This window comes from Pholis gunnellus (genome assembly GCF_910591455.1).
Source record: "Pholis gunnellus genome assembly, chromosome: 23".
In the NCBI taxonomy this organism is placed as follows: Eukaryota; Metazoa; Chordata; class Actinopteri; order Perciformes; family Pholidae; genus Pholis; species Pholis gunnellus.
In genome coordinates, this window is record NC_136550.1 from 4,046,055 (window position 1) to 4,068,434 (window position 22,380).

Below are 22,380 nucleotides of genomic sequence, written 5' to 3' on the forward strand. Positions count from 1 at the left end.
ATGTCATGCACCACTGCACCAAACAAAATGTAGACATTTCTGTTTCTGTTTTGCTGCTGCAGTTGCTGTGACAGCCCTTATTTTCAGAAAAAAAACCCAACAACCTATGATTACGCTTCCTGTTGTCTCCAACACCTGGTCTCATTTTTTGCAGCCTGTTTCATTTCCTCCCTGAGTACGAAGTGATAGAGAGAGGAACAAAGACTTGTTGCAACTTCGTCTTCATCGCTGCAGAAAACCACAAAACAACCAAAGTCACATTTCATCACACGCTTAAAGAAATATTCATTGGTTAAAGTGAAAACTTTATTTGCTCACATTACATTCTTTCAAATGCTTCAATACTGATACTTTATCAAGACAAAGGAAGAGCTAATGTATTTTAGCCCCAAACCCTTATTAACAAAAGACTTTGTGAGCTAAATAACATTCATTTTCACGATCAACACTTGAAATGATGAAGGCACTTGCAAATTACGAGGAAGTACAACATGTAAACCATACTTTGATGTTTCATTTTGACCTCTTTACTTAAGATTTCATCAAACTGATTTCTATTTTTCATTTTACAAAATGTAGCAAAACACGCGGAAGATCTTAGGTAGATAATAACGAGCATAAATATGAAACAAAATGTATATCATAGGTCAGGCAGAGGGCTTCCTCATCGGCAACCAGGCTGCCTGCGTGTCTCAGATACAGTAAATACAATCCGACACCTCTTCTGCTGTTCCAGTGTGTTGACCTCATTGGATTTTAACAGCATTAACGGATGACTTTTACATTGTTCACGTTACACTCGTGTCTAGCACAGGTCCGTTCACATTAGAGGTAAAACACTGCAGATATACACACACGTACATACACACTGCAAGGGAGTTTGGGACTTTTCTTCCCTTAGAACACCAAAAGGGATGAGTGAAGTATTGTTTCAGGGTTTTTTTTGTCAGAAATTCAACAACAGCTACACTTTTCTGCAAAGCCATTCAACCTCTTAGCATCTGTATTTCCGCGCGTCAACGCTCAATGCGTCCCCCCCTCCTTCATCTCTTTCCCCCTCAGGCACTGACAAACACTAGTCTGGCGGTGTAGGCCAGGTCGGCGAGGTAAAGCAGGAAGTTGAGGGCAGTGAGCACCGCCACGGTGATCAGTTTCGACGACGCGCGGCTGCTGTGCTGGTACCGCTTGTCAAACTGGAACACGGGCCAGATGATGGTGGCCGTCAAGTACATGATCACCGCCAGGAGCCCGTACGCCGACAGGAACTTGGAGAAAGGGATGGGCAGGCAGCCGGTGCACTCGCCCACGCACAGCACCACCACGGCCATGGAGAGGATGAAGCAGATGCAGTACACCGCCATGCACCACTTGAGAGCCGCGTGGTGGTTGTACGACACGGGGTCGCTGACCAGGATGAAGATGATGCAGGCCACGAAGGTCTGGCACACCTTCAGCAGGCCGGGAGCCGTGGCCATGTAACCCGCCACCTCTCCTGGCCTCGCTTTGGTCAGGCTCACCTCCCCCATGTAGGCTACCGCCGCCAGGCAGGAGAAGACGGTGGCGGCGATGCGATAGTCGCGGGTGTCGCCGCTGGGGCGCTGGTCCTTGAGGAAAAAGAGCGGGAAGATGACGGAGGCGGAGAGGCAGAGGAGGGAGGCGTAGCAGGCGATGGTGATGGGGAAGTTGGTCCAGGACACGGGGGCCCGGGTCTGGAGGCCGAACACCTCCACCAGCAGCACCAGCAGCGTGCAGGCGAAGCTGAACGCCCAGCAGAAGATGCACCAGTCGGCCATGCCCCCGTACAGCGAGGCTCCGTGCGACGCCACGCTGAACGCCACGCAGGTGAACAGCAGGGCGGCCACGCGCACCCATAGCAGCTGGGAGGTGGGCAACACGATCAGCGGCATTGTGGGATGTCGCACTCAGTCGGGAGTTGGAAGTGGCTTTCTGTAGTCCGGCGAGGGCGTAAGATGAGTCTTTAATGGGAGATCTTGTGTTGGCTGCTTTGTCACACGCTCTGACGACGTTTGTCACATATTCTGTAGGAAAAAAGAGAAGAGAATCACTATAAATTGAAGCAAAGTTTTATTCATGTAGATGCAAAATACCGTTGAAAAAATCCTTTGGTGCTGTATATTATAAGTAGAACATGTTCCTGCTCTCTTATTAAAGCCCTAACTTAATGATGCATGCATGTCTGAACAGCCCATAATGAAGACAACACATGCTATATTGATGTCACATGTTTTGCTAAATGTTATTATGTCTGTGAGCTAATTAAAACCTAATATAATGAGGAAATGACAAACAAAACTTGCAACTGCAACATCGACGCTGCTGATTTGATCATGACTATCTCGTCCCTGACCGGCACGTTCAGACTCAAACTTATGTTGCGTAACGGAGGAATGTGTGAGGAACGTGTTCAAGCTGTGACCTGTGCAGAGGAGGATTTACGGGAAGTGGAAGCTTTTCTGCTTAAACTTCAAGGTGCTGGAAAGTCCCTCTGTCTGAAATGGAAGTAGGAGTTGTACATCTCTAACTGCAGGATGTATAAAACGATTTAACATTGATGCCCTCTAGTGTCCAAACTGTTGATGTGTTTTTTTTAATGAAGGGTTTTGCCTCAGAGCTTTACAATCTGTACAACATATGACACCCTAGAGACCATTGAAACAGATGTACAACCACTGTTTAACTAGAGTTAAACAGGCCTGAGATCTGCTCATCATTTACTAATATAAATGACAGAATGAAGTTCTCTTCTTGTTGCTCGTGGTTGTTTAAAGGTAGAGCGAGCAGCATGAGAATAAATCTCCACAGACGTGACTGTTGACTGTTCAGTTCCCTGACCTCGAGACAGGAACATGCTTTGTTCCGATATAAGAAAAGCATTTTTGTTGTTTATTTTAATCTTTGTCTCTCACAATTCCCAGGCATTTATGAGATAAGAAACATAACTTTGCGTGGGGGTAAAAAAAAGCCTCATGAAGAGGAACACGGGGAGAGATCCTCCTTCCATTTCCACGTTGAATGCACTGAACTTTGGGAGGAGGAGGACGGGGCTCTTTTCTTACATGTGCTACCAATTATGTTTGCTTTCACAGAATATATCGAAGCCAGGCAGCGCACCTTTTGTCACAGGGGCTGCATGGCCCTGCCAGCTTTTAAATGTTCAAACATACAGCATTGATGCATTGGATAACTGACACACTAATAATGTTTTTGTTTTGTGCAGATGCTTACAGGTTGTTGAACTTTTAACCTAACCTAGAAACGTGGAGAAGAGCATGCTGCTTCATTCTGCTAACGCTAACCCTGAAGACTGCCAACCCAATGTGCCTTTTAGGCCGATGATTAGCTTCCTGTTCTGTGCAATGACTCGCGACAGGAAGCAGCTCTGATGAGCTAATGGCACGTCTGCAGGAAGACAAAACAGGCGAGCCAAACGAGCCCTTAATCACGTTAGAAAGCCTGTTATTACAGTTAGAAACGCTGCTCATTTCAGCTGCAGATCTCAGTTTAAAAAATATCAGCTTTAATGCATTATATCTTCTGGTGAAATCTGCGAGTTTAATCATATACTGGTCATGCTTGGACACTTGTTGCTACCGAGAGAGATGGTCGGTTAATGAATGAGCTAAAACCTGCTGCATTCTGAGAAAGATGTGGTTGTGTGTGTGTGGTTGTGTGCGTGTGGTTGTGTGTGTGTGTGTGTGTGGCCTCGTGCCGACAGGAAACCAGATTTTGGTTTGCTTTTTTTTATGGTTTAATAGTATGCATAAATTTAGAGTTACTGCATATCACTGTTTGTGTTATAGTTGATAAGTTGCACTGCTTTGAAATGAGCGAACGTGACCAGAGAAAGCCTCTTAAAACTGGCCACATACCTGAAATATTTGATGCATTCTTTTGTGTCCCCCTTTTAGAGAATCCCGGCTGCAGGCAGACATACAGCAGCGTTATAATGAAGGCGATAATGAGATTTACGTTTAAGGGTGAAAGAGAGACTTTATAACTGGCTCATTGAGGGTTTCCGTTCCAAATAGCGGACATACCGCGCCCAGCGCTGCTGTAATCAGTGATCTGTGTCTCTGTTCCAAAATAATACACCGTGATAAACACTACAACAACTCTCTGTGAGGGGAAACAAACAAACAAATAGAAGTTTAAAGGTTAAACTTACCTTTTTCTCTGCTTTTGTCTTCAGCTTAGTAAAGTTCCTGTTGTAGCCGTGTGTGCTTGGAGACGCATCCTCTCCTCTGACCTCACAGCAGAGAGCGTCCCACGCCCCGCGCTGGCCATATTTGGTAAAGTGTTGAATACGCTCTCCAAACCTCAGCGAGGTCGTCGATTCCTCATCTCGAGTGTGTAACATTCCGCCAGTGACTGAAATAAACTGTCTCTGAGGATGTGCGATTTGGTGCCCATCCAATTGTTTAGCTGGCAAGAAGTTTGCAGTGATGAACAGTTGTTTTAAACTTACATTCATTGCATTACAGATAATGCATTGTCGCAATAGGTAATGTAGTGATAATAATACATTGTTACAGCTCTATTAAAATCTGTAAAAATGCAAGTGAATCAAAGTAAAGCATTTGTCAGGTAATCAGACATAATACAGTATATTGCTATTTGTGTTATTTGTTATTTGTAGTAAATAAATAATGCAATGAATATGTTGTGGTTGCTTTGTGGTTAAATTACATTCTGCCAATTGAAGATAGTTGAATTTGTTGCTGAAAGATAAGAAGATATTGTTGGGTTACTGGCCCCTAACCTCATGTTTGGAGGTTTTTTATAGTTCAAAACGTTATTATATTGATGTTGATGATATTGTCTAACGGGAATAATACTCATATAAAAAAGTACATAAACCATATTATATTTTAACAGTGTTTGATGCACAACATAAACAAGGATTACTTGAGTAGTCTGAATATTTTGCCATATTTGGTAACATTTACAAACAGACAGCAGACTTTCTCTTTTAGAAACAATTATACAATGCTATTTATCTGTCGTGCGCCCCTCATATATGTTGTGCAATGTATTCATTTTTACGATACATGTATTTCCTGCCGCAGAAGCCAAGGATCCACACTAACCACTGGCAACGGCACTGCGGTGGAGCAAACCGCCCGCAGTACCACAGTCCATCCGGACGAGGGCGCTGTTTTGCTCCGTTTGAACGTGTGATCTGTGAGAACATGGTGGTGTATCAGCAGCCAGTCAAGACAGCAGGATAACAACACAGCAGAGATCACTATTTACAAGAACTGGACTTTTAAAAAAGGCAGTAAATACATGCAACGATAACTTCCGAGTCTTCTGGCACACCACGAGAGGGACAAGCAGACCCGGATTGTACCACTGTGACTTCTTTTGGAGGGTTAAAAAAAAAGACCTGAGCTTTACTGGAATCGTACTGCATTCTAGCTAGCTGGCTAACATGCAGCTTTAGTGTTTGGATTTGCAGGAAAACGGGACATATCGAGCTGGAATTTGCATGGACGTCCACTATCTCGACCACTTCAACATCCATCTGTCCGCATGCAGCTAAAGTCATGCTGGCTCGTCTCGCAGACATAGCTGGTTAGCTTAGCTACCCTCCGAGGGGGGACCGACTCCTCGTCGCATCTGAGAGCCGAACCCACGGCGCTTTCGGTCGGCCTGAGGACCAACGCGATGCCGCGGGTCGAACGCGGCCCTTCCGTAGAACTAACCTCGGGAAGCTAACGCTAGCTGGATATATAGCAGGCCCGCTTTCAGATGGTTGTTCTCACCCACTTAAGTCAGCTAATTAGGCAAGTCACAAGATAGATACGTGCGACATTAAAGCTTAACTTGTATGGGATTATTCAGCCAACCACAGCTGGTCAAAGCCACACATGTAAACAAGTCTAAGCTTTTGTTCAGTTATACATCATTCGCAAAGGTGTCAATCAAGATAATGCTGCGAGAGTTGCAGTTGCATTGAACTCTACCAGCCTACAGTTGGCTTTACTCGGACACTGAAATGCACGGGAGCTGTTGACCCTCCTGCAGCATAGCGAGACATATCAGCCATTCATTCATGATTGATGACCTTTGAGGGAGCAGACTGAGCCACTTGCGTCAAGCCACCAGCAGTCCTCTTCTTATTGTATTTATTTGTAACCACTAATGGGATACTGAGGAGATTTGAGAGTTAGTTTTGGCCTCATTTTATTCTTTTAAATCCTGCTGACTCCCCTAACTGGAACCACTGGTGGTGGATGGATGGATGGATGGATGGATGGGAACATGAGGAGCACTCATCTGTCCCAGTAGCTTGAAGATCTGATCAAAGCACAACAGAGGGCTCCATTGTGTGGACTGCAAACTGAAGAGGAAAGAGATGATGACGATGATGATGATAAAGGAGGCCCAGTGACAGTGTTGATCTGCAGAGGAGTGTCTCACAGGCTGCAGACATGAGTCTCCGCCAACCCACCTCAACACTGGACAGGTACGAGCCTCACACCCAAACACTTCATGTGATTAAGGGTACACCTTGACATGCACTGCTATCTGATCAGCCTATTGGCACGTCTTTATCCGGCTGAGGTCCACTGTGGCCTCTGGAAAAACTATTCAGACAGGCTGTGTACTGGGAGGTGATACACGATAAAGAGTACAAAAGTACCGTGTGCATAACGATAGCTGCAGGCTGAGAAACATTACATTTGTTTTAATGTTTTTTTACCCTCTATGATAGTGAATAATGTCACAAATTATAAATAAAGTTTGTTGACGGAACGAAAAAAAAGGCGGAACTCGACCGCAGTAACACAGCGCAGCACCCGGACGGTTTACAGCGCGCACACGCTGGAGTTATTCGATTTCTAGAAAGGCCAAAATGTTAAGGGTGCCTGTTGGATTCAATATCTTAAAACCTAACGTTAGTATTGTGTGTATACTTTAGTTTGTTAGCCGACCAACTCACCCTGAAGAGAACAGAGTTTAGAGAACACACAAAAACTGCCAAAATACTATAATTAGAAAGAGAAATGCCACAACTTTGGTTCTGACATTTTTAGATCACATGAAAAATCACATTTTTTTTTATACTTTCTTTTGCATATCTTTGATATTCAACATGTCAAATACACTAAATGCTTCATTGTGCTCCTTGTAGTTTCTGAGATACAGACATGTTCTTATCATACTGTATTCAGACTTTGGGCATATAGAACTACTGTTTTGTTTACTCAAATATAATGGTGTATATTACAGAAACAGTAGGCCCATAATGCGGAAAGGCAAGATATAATATGATTTATTTTTCAGCCAATAAGATTTGGGCTCATGTAAGTGCATTTCCACTAAATTAAATCAAACATTTCAGTCACAGGCAATGATGGGTTAGAGAGAAAACAGTTACAGGCCTCTAAAATAATGCTTTTACCTTTTCTTTTTTAAATAAGAAAGCTGCATTTCTGTTCATCATGACCACTTAGGTTAACTCCCAGTTCTATTAATCTGAATTGAGTCACAAGTATCCCCACCTCTTGTGGTTTAAGCCAGTTTCGGTGACTCTTCACCTGCTGTGTTTAACCGAGCCGCTGCTAAAACTTGATGCGCTTGTGTTTCATCTTGTCCATCACCACCACGCTCGCCGTGTCGCCCTGCACTGTGTTTCTGTGATTGTCTGTCCGATGCGTCGTTGTCTTGATCATGTGTCTTTCCTGTTTCTCCTGCTGTCAACTGTTTTCCTATATGTGTGTGTGTGTGTGTGTGTGTGTGTGTTTTGTGCACGTGCCTACCCCTCTGTGTTTGTGTGTGTGTGTGTCATGTGACAGCAGGGCAGCCAATAAGAAAAACGCCCACCCGTTCAGGTAGGACAGCTGTAGCAGCATATTTCTCAGTGGCTGCTCTTGTTATTTCAGGTTAACAAACCTCACTAAAGACGTAATGGTGTCGGGATAATTCTGCCATATTGGCCGGGCTTCTGTTCTTGTTTTAGACCACTTGTCGGGGTTAAAGTATTGTAAAGCTTAAAGCTACAGTTACAGACACAGATGAGGAAGACGGGCCGTGATACGCCAACAAAAGACACCGACAGACAAAGCAGCCAGAGTCTCACTCAGCATCTCGTAGAAGTACGACATTTTTCCTCAGACATCAAAGCAGAGTGCTGCTTGACCAGTCGACCTCTGGAATAACACCAAATCACCGCTTACACTGGGTGCCCTTGTGCCAATCACCCTGAAATAAATATATTCCTGGAAGTCCAGGCTCAGTGTTTACAATCTGTACGAGTATGACGGGCGTGGGGATGATGTGAAGCTCCTGTTCATTAAAGATTGGTCTTCATGCTGCGTTTCTTCTCTCTCTCTTTTCCCCCTTTTTATCTGCCTTTTTCCTTCCTTTTCTGTCATGCTTCGCTTTCAGCCCTTTTGCTGCTTGGTGAGTGTTCCCTTTGACTCCTCTCTTGTTGCTTCTAATGCATTTTAGACACACACACACGCACACACATCTCGCCATGTGGTCGAAACCTCCTCATCCTCTCTCCCCTCTTTCTCTTTGACATGTTAAAACACTTTGTATTTATCTCGATCCTCCCTCTCTTCACGTATTCCCTTCAGATCTCCCCTCCCTCAGTGCAACCAACACCCTCGGAGCATTACCACACTTTATTGTTTCATGCTAAGCCTCCTGTCTCTCGTCTCTCAAACCCAGGCTCAGCAGTCTGACCATCGGGGACTCGGAGCGCAAATCCTCTGCCGCCCAGCAGAGGGAGCCAATGGTGGACATCCATGCTGAGAGTACGGGTAACAGCGACTTCCCACGCCGGTGGATTTTTTTCTTTTCTTCTCCCCATATCTAATATCATTTAAGATCTCCCTCAACATCCTTCTGGCCTCTTCCAGGTACCGGTCTTGTCCAGAGATGTGTGGTCGTGCAGAAGGACCAGCTCGGCTTCGGCTTCACCGTATGCGGAGAGAGAGTCAAGCTGGTGCAGAATGTCCGACCGGGTAAGACACGCGTGCGCACAGCGTGAGTTAAAGTTGTGTCCTCTCACCCTACAAGAGCTTCACAGTGTGCCCCGTACTCGTCTTTGCAGGTGGTGCAGCAGTCAAGGCCGGGGTGCAGGAAGGGGACCGAATCATAAAGGTGTGTTTTACTGCTTTACATCACAGACACCGAATCTGCAGTTTCTTGGTTTCTTCCTGTGTTTAGTGTTGCTGATTTCCCTCTTCTCTCCCGCTCTCTCAGGTGAACGGCTCGCTGGTGTCCTCCATGTCCCACCAGGAGGTTGTAAAGCTCATCAAATGTGAGTTTGATAGAAGTGTGATCGCGCGTTCAATGTTTTCGGTAAATTTCCGCTCTCTTGCCTGTATTTATCTTGATTCCATTTTAATCGTCCCACAGCGGGTCCGTACGCTGCTCTGACACTACAAGGACCGCCCCCTTTCGCCTCGTCCTTGCCCCTAGAGCCCCTCCCCACTGACCTCACACCCAATCAGAGGACGTCTCTGGGTGGGGAGGCTCCGCCCCCTCCGCCTCCACCGTTGCCGTCTGGACTGAGCAGCACCCCTTCCCAAAGAATCACTGGACCCAAACCACTACAGGTGAATGAAATGATACTCGGGCGCTATCAACAAAAGTTCAGATTGACGATATGAAGCAAAGAAATATATTGTGTCAGTATCGCGGTAATATACAATGTTGTAAATGTGTTTTTTTAGGACTCAGAAGTACAGAAACATGCCACTCAGATACTCAGGAAAATGCTGGAGCAGGAAGAAGCTGAACTGCAGGTACACACACACACACACACACACACACACACACACACACACACACACACACACACATGCTGTCCCAGTTCTGATCCCTGACTGCATCATCTTGTAGACGGAAAGAAAATAGATAATTTCCATGTAAGGATCTGAAACGTCCCACATTATTGTATGCTGTAGTGTTGCACATAACCCCTTGTTGCATCGTGCTAGTTGCATATATAGTTACAAGCTAAAATCTGCTGTTTATAACCTAACAGGAGCTGATGGAGGAGCAGTTGAGGAACCCGTCGCCGTCGCTGGGTGAGCGGATTGAAAGTGCCAAGAGGAGAGCTCACCAAGTCCGGTTCAAGATTCAGCAAGATCAGGTGAGGAGACTGTTTTTAATCTGTTCACTGAAAACCCCTCTGGATACGTTTTTTTGTTTTTGCGCCTATGCAGCGTCTTAAAATGTTTAAGAGCATCGCGTCAGACACTAGGCGACACGATGATGAAAAGCAGTAGAAGAGCACATCTTCAAATTCACTGATCAAGTCATTTGGAAGTCAAATCCAAAATGATCTGAGGTCCTTCTCACAAGATCAGCTGACGCTTTATTCTGCTTCTCCAGGAGGGAACGCGGTCAGAATGTACCACAAGCTACGTCCAAGCAGGAGAAGGTTTGTTTCTCTTCATCTTTTACCTTTTCAATGAAATATCTCAGGTACAGACGCTGGTAAAATAGATGGAGATCGCCTGATCCATAGTGTTAAAGTCATTAAAGTCAAGGTGAAAGTGGTTTAAAGCTGCTGTGTGCTCTTTGGCAGGTCGGCTATCAATGGACTCAAGTGAAGGAGACATGGAGGTAAGGCCGCACAGCTTTGTCTTTTCATGAACTGGTGAGATTGTGTATGTGTGCGATTGTGTATGTGACGGTCCCACTCATCCCGTCCCCCTCATGCTCCCTCCCTCCCTCCTCCCTCCTCCCTCCCCAGGCCCTTGAGAGTCCCCACTCCTCTCCCTCATTCTCCTTCAGGACCCCACAACACCGACGGCAGAACTCCGACACACACACCCTGTCTGATTCGGTGAGAAGGACACACACACACACACACACACACACACACACACACACACACACACACACACACACACACACACACACACACACACACACGCATTCACTCTGAGATAGACGCTCCTGGCAGTGACGAGGTCCTCACATGCAGCACAAGCTCCCTGCACAAACTGCTCACCGTGTCATTCTGAAAAAAAACCAAAATGATCTCCCTACTTTGAGACGTAGCGCTGCTCTTTCCTCTTCGTCTGTTCCTCTCCATTTCTCTCACCATGACTTGCAGAGCTGTTTAAAATGTGCGAGACGAGCGGCTGAGGCCGAGACTGAGAAGATAATTCATCACCACTACCTTCAAGTCGCATTTCATGCCCCCCCTCCCCCCCCGCACTGAGCCCTGCATGCGCAGCATACGGATGAAAATGGCAGATGTGCTTGTCAGTGTCCCCGAGCGTGTGACTGAGTGCCTTCCTTTCTCTTGAATTCACTGTGTGTGTGTGTGTGTGTGTGTGTGTGTGTGTGTGTGTGTGTGTGTGTGTGTGTGTGTGTGTGTGTGTGTGTGTGTGTGTGTGTGTGTGTGTGTGTGTGTGTGTGTGTGTGTGTGTGTGTGTGTGCGCTTCTCTGCTCAAAGGGCGGAAAGGCCCAGATCATCGGCCCCGAGGAAGAGGACGAAGAAGACGACGGCTATGCATTTAATGAGGTGAGAAGGACATTTGGTGCGACTCGAAACCGATCGGCCTCGATGGGATTTTTCGGCAGTCGTTCTTTTGCCACCTCTACATTTTCCTCCTTTTTGCCTTCGCTGCGTCTTGTGTTTCCCTCCGTCTACACAGTTATTCATATATTTCTTTTCTTCCGCTCAGATGGACGGTCCGTTCCAGGACATCGAGTTGCTGAAGTCCCGCCCGGCACACATGGCAGTGTTCATGCGATACGTCTTCACCCAGCTTCTGGACCCCAACCCTCTGGTCAGTCTACGTAGTATTCAAACAAATGAAATGAAACAAAGTGTTAGAAAATAAGTATTTCTGGATGACATTTCCATGATGGCGTATTAGGGCCATTGTAAGTTTAATAAAAGAGAATGAAAGGACTAGGGGAGGGGGACGTTGTTGTGTTCTTCTACCTACAGTGGCGCTAATACACCGTCTTACATTTCCTTGTGTATTTCCTGGGTTCGCTTGCTTACATTCATGGTCGTGTGTGTGTGTGTTCATAACAGCTGTTTTACCTGTCGGTGGAGGCCTACCTGAGCTCCAGCCCTAAAGACGCCCGCGCACTTGCACCTCAGATCTGCTCCCATTTCCTGGACCCAGACGCAGTAAGTACCGGCACGTCTTAATGTTTTAATACTTGTATTCCTTAACGCTGGAGTACGGGACTTCTACTCTCACCGGCAGAGGTACCACTTATACCTTGCATCATGTTCAAATTTACAAGAAAATGTTTATTTTTCCCCCCGCGTAGCCTCTGAAAATCAAAGTACGAGAGGAGTATCTCTCAGATATAGGTAAGAAGACTAAAAGCTAGTTGATCAATTTGTATGTACGCCACATCATGGCTGTTCTAACGGTACATAATGGCGTCTCCGTTTCAGAGGGTCGACTTCATGCCCAGGAGGACATCAGAGGACCTCTGTCTGAGCTGCAGCAGCAGGTGCTGCCGGACATCCAAGACCAGATCCAGGACTACAGGTACGTCACAGCTCGAGACCGACGGCAGTTAAGATAACATTTTTCAAGAGCTCATATTAATCCGTGAAGCTCGTGTTTTCAAAGGAACAAGCAGATGATGGGTCTGGGCTCTCTGTTCGGAGAAGGATACCTGCTGCAGCTGGATGGAGACCCGGTGAAAGAGAGACAGGTGGTGGACAAACAGGTCACCGCCCTCTGGGATATACTGTGAGTCTCTCCGACCGACGCAACTATACGGCTGCTGCGTCACAATTTTATTGTTGCCAAAAAAACTGCAAAGTTGCAACAACGTTTCGGTCCGAATCACCTTTTATCTGCGTCACGTCCAACGAGAGAAGTTTTTGTTTTCCTTTGGAATTTATTCACATATTTTGCCATAAGATGAACCATAACTTGGTTTACTTCAACATGTGGCTGCAATCATGAAGTTAATACACACACACACAAACACACACACACTCAAGACTGTTGAACCAGGTTTGCCTAGCAACAGGGTCAGATGTTTGGGGCCCAATAAAATAGTTATTACAGAGCGACAGGCTATCATAACAAAGGTCATTACCACAGCGGCAAAACCTGGAAACCACATGACATGTACTCCTTTGACTCGACACACACACACACACACACCCACACACTCCCATCACATGACTGCAGCACCGCTGTGTGTTTCTTACGCCTTTTTGTTTTGCACCTGAATGAACTGGATTTAACTTTGAGGAATTAAAGTGGATATCTCTCTGGAAGCCTGTTGTTTGTTGTGGGGCGAGTTAACAGCCTTTTTATGTCTCTCTTTCTGCTCCAGATCGAAGCACGAAGAGGACAGGAGGTAAACGAACGTGTCTCGTCCGTTCCAGTGAAATGTCATTTATCAGCAGTCTTGTTTTGAGAGATCTGCTTCTTTCTTTGTTAACATCTTGCCTCCTGTTTGTTTTCCCTCATGGTCTATTCTCCTCACGTTTGCCCCCCCCCACCACTACGTTTGTCCTCTCTCTCTCCCTCAGTTCTCCTCTGGCGTCGGCCGTGCACCTGTACCTGCGTCATTCGGGTATCAAGCTAAGAGACTCCAAGGTCTTCCCCGGTCTGAGCACAGAGAAGGAGAAGTGGCTCGCCTTCTTAAAGACGAAAAAGGTAACTGGCAGTTGCAGCAATAATGTCGTCTCGTGTTGCGTTGAAGCCACACGTCGACAAATGAAGTCGTAAATGCACGAGGCGGGCTGTACTTGCATCTGTTTTCTTTTGTAAAAAATGCATCGACGGAGCACAGTGTGCGCTCTGAGGGGCCACTTTGTACATCACTGTGGTACTGAGGTTGTGTTTACACAGCTAGAGCTCAGCTGTAGGACTTCTGGGTTCAAGGTTGTTTTTCACCGTGTACCGTTTTCCCACCAATATTAGCGCATATTTATAGGCTAAAGATAGACATTGGGAAAGTGGCTTTAGAGTGAGAACATCACAGAAACAGGCTGTTTCTGAAATGCGTGAACTGTATTATTCTCACGTTCAAAGATGCCCAAATATTCATCTTCATGGTTCCTCTCTCCACAGCTGAGCGGTACCAAGAAAGAGAAAGATGGAGAGGATAAAAAGAGAAATCCCATCCTGAAGTACATCGGCAAACCCCGGTCCACAACCCAGTCCAGTAAATACACACACACACACACACACACACACACACACACACACACACACACACACACACACACACACACACAGTAAATGATGACTTGTGTCAGTGGCTTTATTTCGGCAAATATCCTTAAATCAAGCCACTGATCTCTTTATTATTGTAACCTGACATTTAAACCCCGTTAAATACTTACATTTATAGTACATTGAGTACATTGTCAGTATTTAAAATACAATTATCAGTGTGTGAGTAGTCGTTATCAGCTGACAGTATTGGTACACTAGCACACCAGATGAGCAGCAGCACGCACACACAGACGTGTGATGTCAGACCATATTGATTTATTTCTGTCCTCTGTTTGTCCTATTATTATTGTTTTTGCAGGTTTATTCATTGATTTTATGGATTTCTTTCATTTGTGTCTTGTTCTGATTTCGCCGTTTCATTTTGGTTTCGTAGCATTCCATGTCCCGTTGTCTCCCACCGAAGGTATATATTTTATATCATTGCACTTTGGTTTTTCACTCTTTTGTTCAATTTTGATTTTCCAACAAACGTACCCAACTGAGTTGTTATTCGTGGTTGTATGTAGTTGTTTGTGTGCCACACGTCAACCCTTTCTGCCCGTAGTGTTTGTGTACTATTTAACTGCACTGTACACTTAAGCAGTGCCCGTGTCTGCAGTCCGCCCCGGCAGTGTGAGGAACATCATTCAGCAGTTTGAGAATCACACGGAGACGGGGGAGGAGGGAGGAGACGCTGCCGACCCGCAGAGGCTCTCCTCCAGCAGCCTGGGGGAGGACAGCATGGACAGGTAGCTCTCTTAAACCACATCATCGGGTCTAGCTTATATTCAGCGTCGGCTCATGTGGCCGGTGAAGCACCTGGAGGGTTCAGTAATGCCGTGTGTTTTCTCTCTCTCTCTCTCTCTCGCAGCCCGACGGTCTCAGTGCGTCTGGCACGCAGCGAGTCGTTGAAGGCTCAGGGAGAAGGCCGGCGTCGGGGCGTTGTCTCTGGGACGGAGTCCGTCCCTCGCTCTCGTAGCGACGTGGACATGGAGGACTGCGGGGAGGAGAGGGAGGGGCCGGGCCTCAGGCTGCTGCAGCACAGCGCCTCGTCGTCCGCATCCAGCAGCTCCGCACGGTAAAGAGACACAAAGCCCGAACGTCCGTCTCAAAGACATTTCTTTTTGCATCCTTCAGACGGGGATGAATACAAATAGAATTAATAACATGAGCTTCCAAGATTAAGACCGCACCCCTTTGACTCAAACACCCGGGACGTTACCCCCCCATGGAAGTGTAGGTTTTCACCTCATGCCATCTCTCTCTCCACTCTCTCTCAAACTCAGGTCTCTAGAGAACCCTACACCCCCATACACCCCTCGGTCTAGACGCAGGTGAGTTTCAATGTCATCCCCCCCCCTAGATGATCAGTGATTGTCTGGCAGCGAATAAGAAATAAAGATGGCTGACTTCTCTCCCACATGCAAAACGCTTGAAGCTGAAATAGTTTGGCTCACAAGAAAGAGATGATCAAGTCTCCCCGTAAAGAAGTGTTTTGTCACGGCTACGTCACTGCATGTAAATGTCTTCTGTTCGTCTGTCCGTCACCTCGTCTCCGCAGGAGTATGGACTCACCGCTGGCCCTGCTGCCGGACGCTGCGGCGCTGGAGGAGGAGGTGTCCGACGGCCAGAACTGGCAGGACACGGTTCCTCCTCAGCTGCTCGCCACGCTCAGCCCGAGGGAGGTGGACAGACAGGCCGTCATATACGGTACGAGTCAAATACAACGCGCACGTTAACAGCTCATTATATATTGTTTTATTTGATTGTGACTTGCCAGAAATAACGGTTTTGAGAACTCCTTGATGCTGATGTTGATGACCCTCTCTGTTGGCGTCCCTCTTCTCTGCATCATCAGAGCTGTTCACCACCGAGGCGTCCCACCTGCGGACCTTGAGGGTCCTGGACCAGGTCTTTTTCCAGAAGATGAGGTCTGTGCTGAACTCCGATGAGCTGGCCTGCATCTTCCCCAACCTGCCCCAAGTCTATGAGCTCCACGGTCAGTCTGTGTCTGTGTGTGTGTCTGTGTCTGTGTGTGTAAATGAAAATGTACACGAGTCACACTCAACTTCAAATGAAGAAACAAAACTGAAAGAAGAGTAAGCTTTTAGAGACTGTCTCTGCTTTCTGCGTCTTCTGTTTGCACGTTAAAGTGAGTCGTGCTTTGAGTCAACACGTAGTCAGAGCTGCGTGTTTGCCAGGTAAATAATAATAAGTGAAGCAAATACGAAGCAAAGGTTGTGACTGTAATCTCAGCCTGCAGCTTTACTGGGTCAATATGTACTCTGGGCTTTAATTAAGAGCCACCATGAAAGGAAGTGGTGTGATATTATTGCCAAACTAGACTAGCATTCAGCACTGGATTTATTTTTTTGATGTCACTCTTAATGTTGCTTCTGTCTCTCTTTGCAGCAAGTCTGTGCGAGGAGATGAAGAAGCGACGGGAAACTCCCATCGTTCAGGACATCGGGGACGTTATGCTGGCCAGGGTGAGTGAAATAACCACCGCCGTCGGTTCCATCTCCTCGTTTCTCCTGTGACGTGAAAGGTGTTTCTGTGCAGTGTGGTTGTTGGTGTGTTAAACGGTGGGGTGTGTTTCCAGTTTGAGGACGCCGCCGGAGACGAGTTTCAGGAACAAGCGTCGCAGCTGTGCAGCCAGCAGTCTCAGGCTCAGGAGCTCATCAAGAACAAGCAGCGCAAAGACCCTCGCTTCGCTCACATTATCCAGGTACACACACACACACACACACACACACACCGCTCCTACTTTTAACAAGATGATTATTATAAATGAAATTTGATCATTATTCATATTATTTGTACTGTACGTGTCTTATTGCTGCTGCTGCAGCAAAGACAACCGGCTGCTGTCAATATTTACTTCATGATGATAAGTTAAAGCAAAAGAAGTTGTCCAATGCATCTTTGTATGTCACTATATTTGGAATTCTATGTTTGAATGAAGTTGAAAGACCCGTGCAGCCTCGTGCTTTACGTGCTCCCGTGTTTCCCATTTTGTTCAGGAGTGTGAAGCGAGTCCTCACTGTCGAAGGCTGCAGCTCAAAGACCTGCTGGTGTCCGAGATGCAGAGACTCACCAAGTACCCGCTGCTGCTGGACAACATCATGAAACACACGGAGGGTGAGGAATCGAGAGACCATCGACGCGGGAAACCACCAAACACACACCAAACCAAGTACGATTTTTTTTAAAACCGCTGTTCTTGTTTTCTCCGTTTTTAGCCGGTTCGTCGGACCTCCCCTCGCTGCAGCGCGCCCAGGCTTGCTGCAGAGGGATACTGCAGGCTGTAAACGAGGTCGTGAGGGAAACAGAGCACCGGCAACGCCTCAGCCAATACCAACGCAGGCTGGACGCCGCCCCTCTATTCAAGGTAGTCAAATAATAATGTTCCCTTCCTTCCTCGTCCACAGACATTCCTCCCTTTTTTTGCCTGAATGTGTTTTTGTTTACTCTCCTCCCCTCACAGAGTCTAGACCTCAGCACTAAGCGAATGATCCACGAAGGTCCGCTCACGTGGAAAGTCAGCAAAGACAAGCAGATAGGTCAGTACCTCTGACAGTACCAGTACCTCTGTGTGGATACGTCCCGTATTGCCCCGTCTCATCGGTGTGGTTTCGTTCCTCTTAATCACACGCCTCTGTCCCCCCCCCTCCAACAGAGATTCAAGCGCTGCTGCTGTCCGACTGCCTGGTCCTCCTCCAGAGGGGCCCGGACGACCGGCTGCAGCTGAGGTATCCATCCCGCTGGCTGGGTGGAGGCGGAGGAGGCAGCGGGGACAGCAAGACCTCCTTCAGCCCTCTGGTGAAGCTGGACTCTCTGCTGGTCCGCTCGGTAGCTACAGGTAAGGCCGCGTGTGTCACACCGATGAAAAGCCGGTCGGCGCTCTCCTGCGTTCTGGTGCTCACGTGCGTTAATCTTGTGATTTCTGTCCAGACAACAAAGCCCTCTACGTCATCAGCACCACGGAGAGGCAGATCTATGAGCTGGTGGCCGGGACGTCGTCAGAGAAAAACACGTAAGCTCTTTTCCGTTACTTGTGTGCACCTCGGGACGGCTTTCCGTGCATCCGCGGTCCTCTTCAGCCTCCAGAAAACCTCTGTTCTTGTTTTGCAGCTGGAAGGATTTACTTGAAAAGACCATCTCCTCGGCTGGCGGTTCTTCACCTCTGATCAATCACGCATCCACACCTATATCGTGAGTAAATCTGATGTGTGTGTGAATGATAAACACAGGAATGTGTCGGGGCTGCTTTGCCAGAAGGTTACTTCAATTTCTTTTAAGACATTCATTCATTGTGTTGTCTGCGTTGTGTTTTTATTCTCTAAAGCTCCCCGAGTCTCCGCAGTGCGTCCCCAGTGTCAACTGGCAGCAATGTCTATACAGGTATTAACCACATTGTAATCATCAGCCGTGAATATATAAACTGCAAATGTATCTTTTATATATAAATATACTTTGTTAATCTTCCAGATAACTCCATAACGGAGCAGTCAGACTCCATGGAGACTCATTCCTCCAGCGACGACATCGTGCTCTCGGCAAACGCAGCTACCGACCAATCGGGAGCCTTCACCTGTGGCGAAGGGAAAGCGGTCGGCGTGGCAGAGTCCGCTTTGCAAGACGGTGAGAAGGAATCAAACACATCTGCAAACTGTTGGATGCTAAAAGTGTGAGAGCAGCGTGTAAGTGGTGCGAATGCTCCACGGGGATCCGCTCTACAAATGTAAAAATAGCCCTATTTATTTATTTATTTATTTATTTATTTATTTGCGTTGTTTGCAGCTGTTCTACACAACAGTGGTAGAGTGGCTTTTTCTACGTCTTTACTGAAGCCAAAGCGGACATTGTGACTGGAGAAATTTAAATGTACTGTGTTTCAGTAGTCAGCAAAACAATCACGTAAAGGTTGTGTTTGTGGTGTTTGTGGTGTTCGTGCCTCCACAGTCGAAACACTCCGGCAGCTCATATTACGAGATTTGGAAGAGGACGGTTGGAGCCACGCTTCAGATGACACGCCCACCAACGAGACGGCCAATGAAAGGAGCTCGTACGCCGAAAGGCAGCGGCCGGAGTCTCTGGAGACTGTCCTCAACTTTAGCACCAGCGAATGGGAGGCCGAGCCTGAACTAGAGGCTCCGCCCCCGGACGCAGAGCAATCCGGCAGCGTTCAGGTCATACGGAAAGGTAACGGACGGGGCACGCTGAGTTAATTCAACTCTCACAAAGATTTGAAACCTTTATTTCTGGGTGTCTTTAATGGCTGCCTTCCTCTGCATGATTTCGCTGCACTCTGATTCATTATTTTGTTTCTCACACACTTGAATCTGCCCTTTCTCTTTTGTCTGCGCGCTCTTTCTCAACAACACTCGTCACACACTTCACCGCCTTCTTCTTCACTCCTTCCTTGATTCACGTACAAACCCTTCCACACACACACTTTTCTATCCTCTATCCTGTGCTATAGCTGTGGTTGCGGGTCCTTCTTCTTCTTCTTCTGTCCCTGATGACATCACTGCTGATGTCACCCTCCCCTCCGACCAATCATCCAAGCCGAGAGGCGAGGCCACTGCGCAGGGTAAATCACGACTAAATTGGTCAAGTTCTGTAGCTTTTATCAGACAAAGACTTCTTTTTAAATGACATTTCTAATATTCATCCAGACGGAAGGAAGAGAATCTACTCTTCAAATGACTCACCGGCACACTTTCTGTCCTCTAGGGAACACTTTCTACTTGGTCCTGCCTACAGAGCAGGGAGAGAGCGTCACCGATGACCTCAAAGACCCTCCCGCACCCGCCGCCGGCAGCTTCCCCCGGCCTCCGGAGGAAGCGACGCCGCCGGAGGAGGCTATGCAACCGGAACGGGAAGAGGAAACGGGCCAATCGCAGGCCGGGCACCAGAGCCACGTGATCAAAAATGTGGATGAGATTTTCCACACCATCGAGGGGTTGATGAGCAAGTTGCGCCAGCTGAAGGTGAGTTTGTGTTGAGGGGGGGTAACGAGGTCGCTGTCTGCACTGGGGGGGTTTACATCAGTCTGTTGCTTGTGTTCGACTCGTCGTCTCTCACCAGCTTGCACGATGACACACTGATGTTCTTCTTGTTTAATTTCCTGCATCGTCACCCCTTTTACAGGAAATCGAGAAGTCCCATCAAACGCTTTTAACAACCCTCAGAGAGCCCTTTGTCAATCAGGAGTCGGAGGACCAACAGTGTGGCTCTGCAACCGTCTCCAGGACACCAAGTCTGGATCGTGGCTCAGGAGACGGTGAGCGGCGGCTGACTCTTAAACCTTCACAAAACAATGGCTGTTTACTTTACCATCTAATGCCTTCATTTCTTTATTCCCTTGAACCCAACCAGGCAAAGAGGGCAGTCCAGCAGAGCCCAAGATTCAGTCGACGGGATTCTGACGTCGCTGCAGAGAGGACGCGCTTGCGGTCGCTCGATCTTGATCGTTGGCAAATCGGACGCACTCGTACGTACCCACCGTCAGACTCGTTGGGGGCCCCTCCGCCCTGCCTCCCCCTCAAACCCCCCCCTCGTCCCTGCATGCACTGGCCAGTGGAACAGAGCCCAGGAAGGACCGTGGCCGTTTTCAGCATCAACCGCTGACTCTCCTACCAGAGCACGAGGGAGTCCAGGACGGACTGAGGAAAGAGTATGAAGGAGCAAAAAAAAAAAATAAGGCAGAAGACAAGTTGACTGGTGACGAGAAAGGGAAAAAAGTTGGAAGAATGGAAAGTGGGGGGAAAAAAATGACCCACGTTGGATATTTGTGAAGGAAAAGGAGTCGTATGTCTTGCTTTTTAAGGAGCTGGTTGAAGGAACGGAGCAGAAAAGTGTTGAATTGTTAATTTAAGGACAAATCCGAGGGACCCATCACCCCTGCACTTTACCCACAATGCATCCCTCTGTCATGTACGTTCTCTACAGTGGACGGATCAGGGACTGGAGATGCCACTGACTTTATTTGGGGGCTGATGTTTAAGCCCCTCCCCTCCCCCCTCCCCACACCTCCACTGGTTGCTTTACACTGAGTTCACCTGCCACCACGGCCGAAGGACTGTGTCTATATAATTCAGGTTATTTGCACTGGGTAAGGAAATCAATATCACACACACACACACACACACACATGACCATTTCATTCATCTCAGCCCTTCATATCCCCACATTGTGGTGGGAGAGTCTCTGGAGTCTTTGGGAACAGTTGCAGCCACACTGACATATCCTCAAGTCCTCATTTGAGTGACACAGAGTTCATTTTTTTAAGTTCTGGAAACACTACTGCGCTGTTTACTACTGAAATGCTGGCAGGTTTTTTTTTCAGCGCTGCTTCGGAGGCGTAGCGGGATCTCAGTGGATTCACACGGCGCTTCTGATCGTCTCAAGTTGTTTTTTGGGGAGATTTAGGACGCTTTGGGGGAAAAGCTCAAGGCAGGCTATGTTGACGACAGCTGTGAGGAAAGGGGACAAACGCACAGTCGAACTTTAGAAACTTGAATATTCCCTGAAAACCCCGTTTGTAACTCAATTAAATTGCTGCCAAATATTGCCGCTGACATTGCCCGTCTACAGCTACTGACTGGACTGTGCAGCCTCTAAACCTCTCTTCAGTGTATTGTGTGTGTGTGAACATACCACGGTAAACACCGTGAACCAGCAACCTCTCCCTCCTCCCAGTGTCGGAAAGACCCTCTGCACAACTTGAGAAAATCAAAAGCTTAATAAAATAACATTTTGCAAACCCACACACATGCTGCTGTACGTGCAACTGTTCGATGAAGCAAAAATTCATCTAATTGAAAAGTTTGACATTTTGGGAAATACACTTATTTGCAAAGATCAATACCACTGAAGTGCATGTACAGTAAAAAGGAAGCTAGCTGCCGCTTAGCTTAGCTTAGCTTAGCTTAGAGACTGGAAACGGGGGAAATAACTAGCCCGGCTCTGTCCAACTGTAGCAACATCTACATACCAGCGTCTCTGAAGCTCATGTTGACATGTTCTATCTCATTAGCTCCTGGAGTCTCTGTATGTCTCTCCGCCTGAACGTAATTAATGAACCTAAGAGGCGCTCGTCGGTAGATTTTATAACCTTAAAACTGGGCCATGCCGGCTGTCCCCCCCCCCCCCCCCTTGTTTC

The 22,380-nt window shown here is 47.2% G+C and overlaps 2 protein-coding genes across 8 annotated transcripts; one reads left to right on the forward strand and one right to left on the reverse strand.

Moving 5' to 3' along the window:
- Positions 1 to 290: 290 nt before the first annotated feature.
- Positions 291 to 4,268, reverse strand: LOC306714825 (myeloid-associated differentiation marker homolog). Its single transcript, XM_079184968.1, has 2 exons — positions 4,187 to 4,268; positions 291 to 2,039 (listed from the first exon to the last, which is right to left on the reverse strand). The coding sequence occupies exon 2, from the start codon at positions 1,905 to 1,907 to the stop codon at positions 1,059 to 1,061; it is 849 nt and encodes a 282-aa protein (XP_079041094.1). The 5' UTR covers positions 1,908 to 2,039; positions 4,187 to 4,268; the 3' UTR covers positions 291 to 1,058.
- A 953-nt stretch (positions 4,269 to 5,221) lies between these two features.
- arhgef11 (Rho guanine nucleotide exchange factor (GEF) 11) lies at positions 5,222 to 20,786 on the forward strand. Of its 7 annotated transcripts, none has more exons than XM_079184685.1 (41): positions 5,222 to 6,490; positions 7,824 to 7,859; positions 8,704 to 8,795; positions 8,895 to 8,999; positions 9,089 to 9,138; positions 9,241 to 9,298; positions 9,397 to 9,596; positions 9,714 to 9,785; positions 10,028 to 10,135; positions 10,378 to 10,426; positions 10,574 to 10,611; positions 10,742 to 10,834; positions 11,453 to 11,521; positions 11,685 to 11,789; positions 12,044 to 12,142; positions 12,289 to 12,331; positions 12,419 to 12,515; positions 12,600 to 12,722; positions 13,321 to 13,344; positions 13,520 to 13,646; positions 14,064 to 14,157; positions 14,605 to 14,634; positions 14,812 to 14,959; positions 15,082 to 15,288; positions 15,497 to 15,544; positions 15,772 to 15,920; positions 16,069 to 16,209; positions 16,623 to 16,699; positions 16,813 to 16,938; positions 17,234 to 17,351; positions 17,453 to 17,601; positions 17,698 to 17,773; positions 17,890 to 18,072; positions 18,165 to 18,246; positions 18,345 to 18,425; positions 18,559 to 18,614; positions 18,702 to 18,854; positions 19,176 to 19,415; positions 19,950 to 20,206; positions 20,367 to 20,499; positions 20,595 to 20,786. In XM_079184685.1, exons 1-41 carry the CDS (start codon positions 6,456 to 6,458, stop codon positions 20,642 to 20,644), a joined length of 4,221 nt encoding a protein of 1,406 aa, XP_079040811.1. In that variant the 5' UTR covers positions 5,222 to 6,455; the 3' UTR covers positions 20,645 to 20,786. The 7 variants fall into 7 exon arrangements, with proteins under 7 accessions (XP_079040811.1, XP_079040812.1, XP_079040813.1 ...); XM_079184686.1 differs by having other exon boundaries at positions 14,815 to 14,959; XM_079184687.1 differs by having other exon boundaries at positions 14,830 to 14,959.
- The last annotated feature ends 1,594 nt before the right edge of the window (positions 20,787 to 22,380 follow it).

What these genes read in the sequence shown, in the direction of transcription:
- LOC306714825 (XM_079184968.1), bottom strand. Translation starts at nt 1,907, where the DNA reads ATGCCGCTGATCGTGTTGCCCACCTCCCAGCTGCTATGGGTGCGCGTG.
- arhgef11 (XM_079184685.1), top strand. Translation starts at nt 6,456, where the DNA reads ATGAGTCTCCGCCAACCCACCTCAACACTGGACAG. An exon ending in ATTTCCTGGACCCAGACGCA is followed by an intron (nt 12,143 to 12,288) that starts GTAAGTACCGGC and finishes CCCCCCGCGTAG; the next exon opens with CCTCTGAAAATCAAAGTACG. An exon ending in AAGCACGAAGAGGACAGGAG is followed by an intron (nt 13,345 to 13,519) that starts GTAAACGAACGT and finishes TCTCTCCCTCAG; the next exon opens with TTCTCCTCTGGCGTCGGCCG.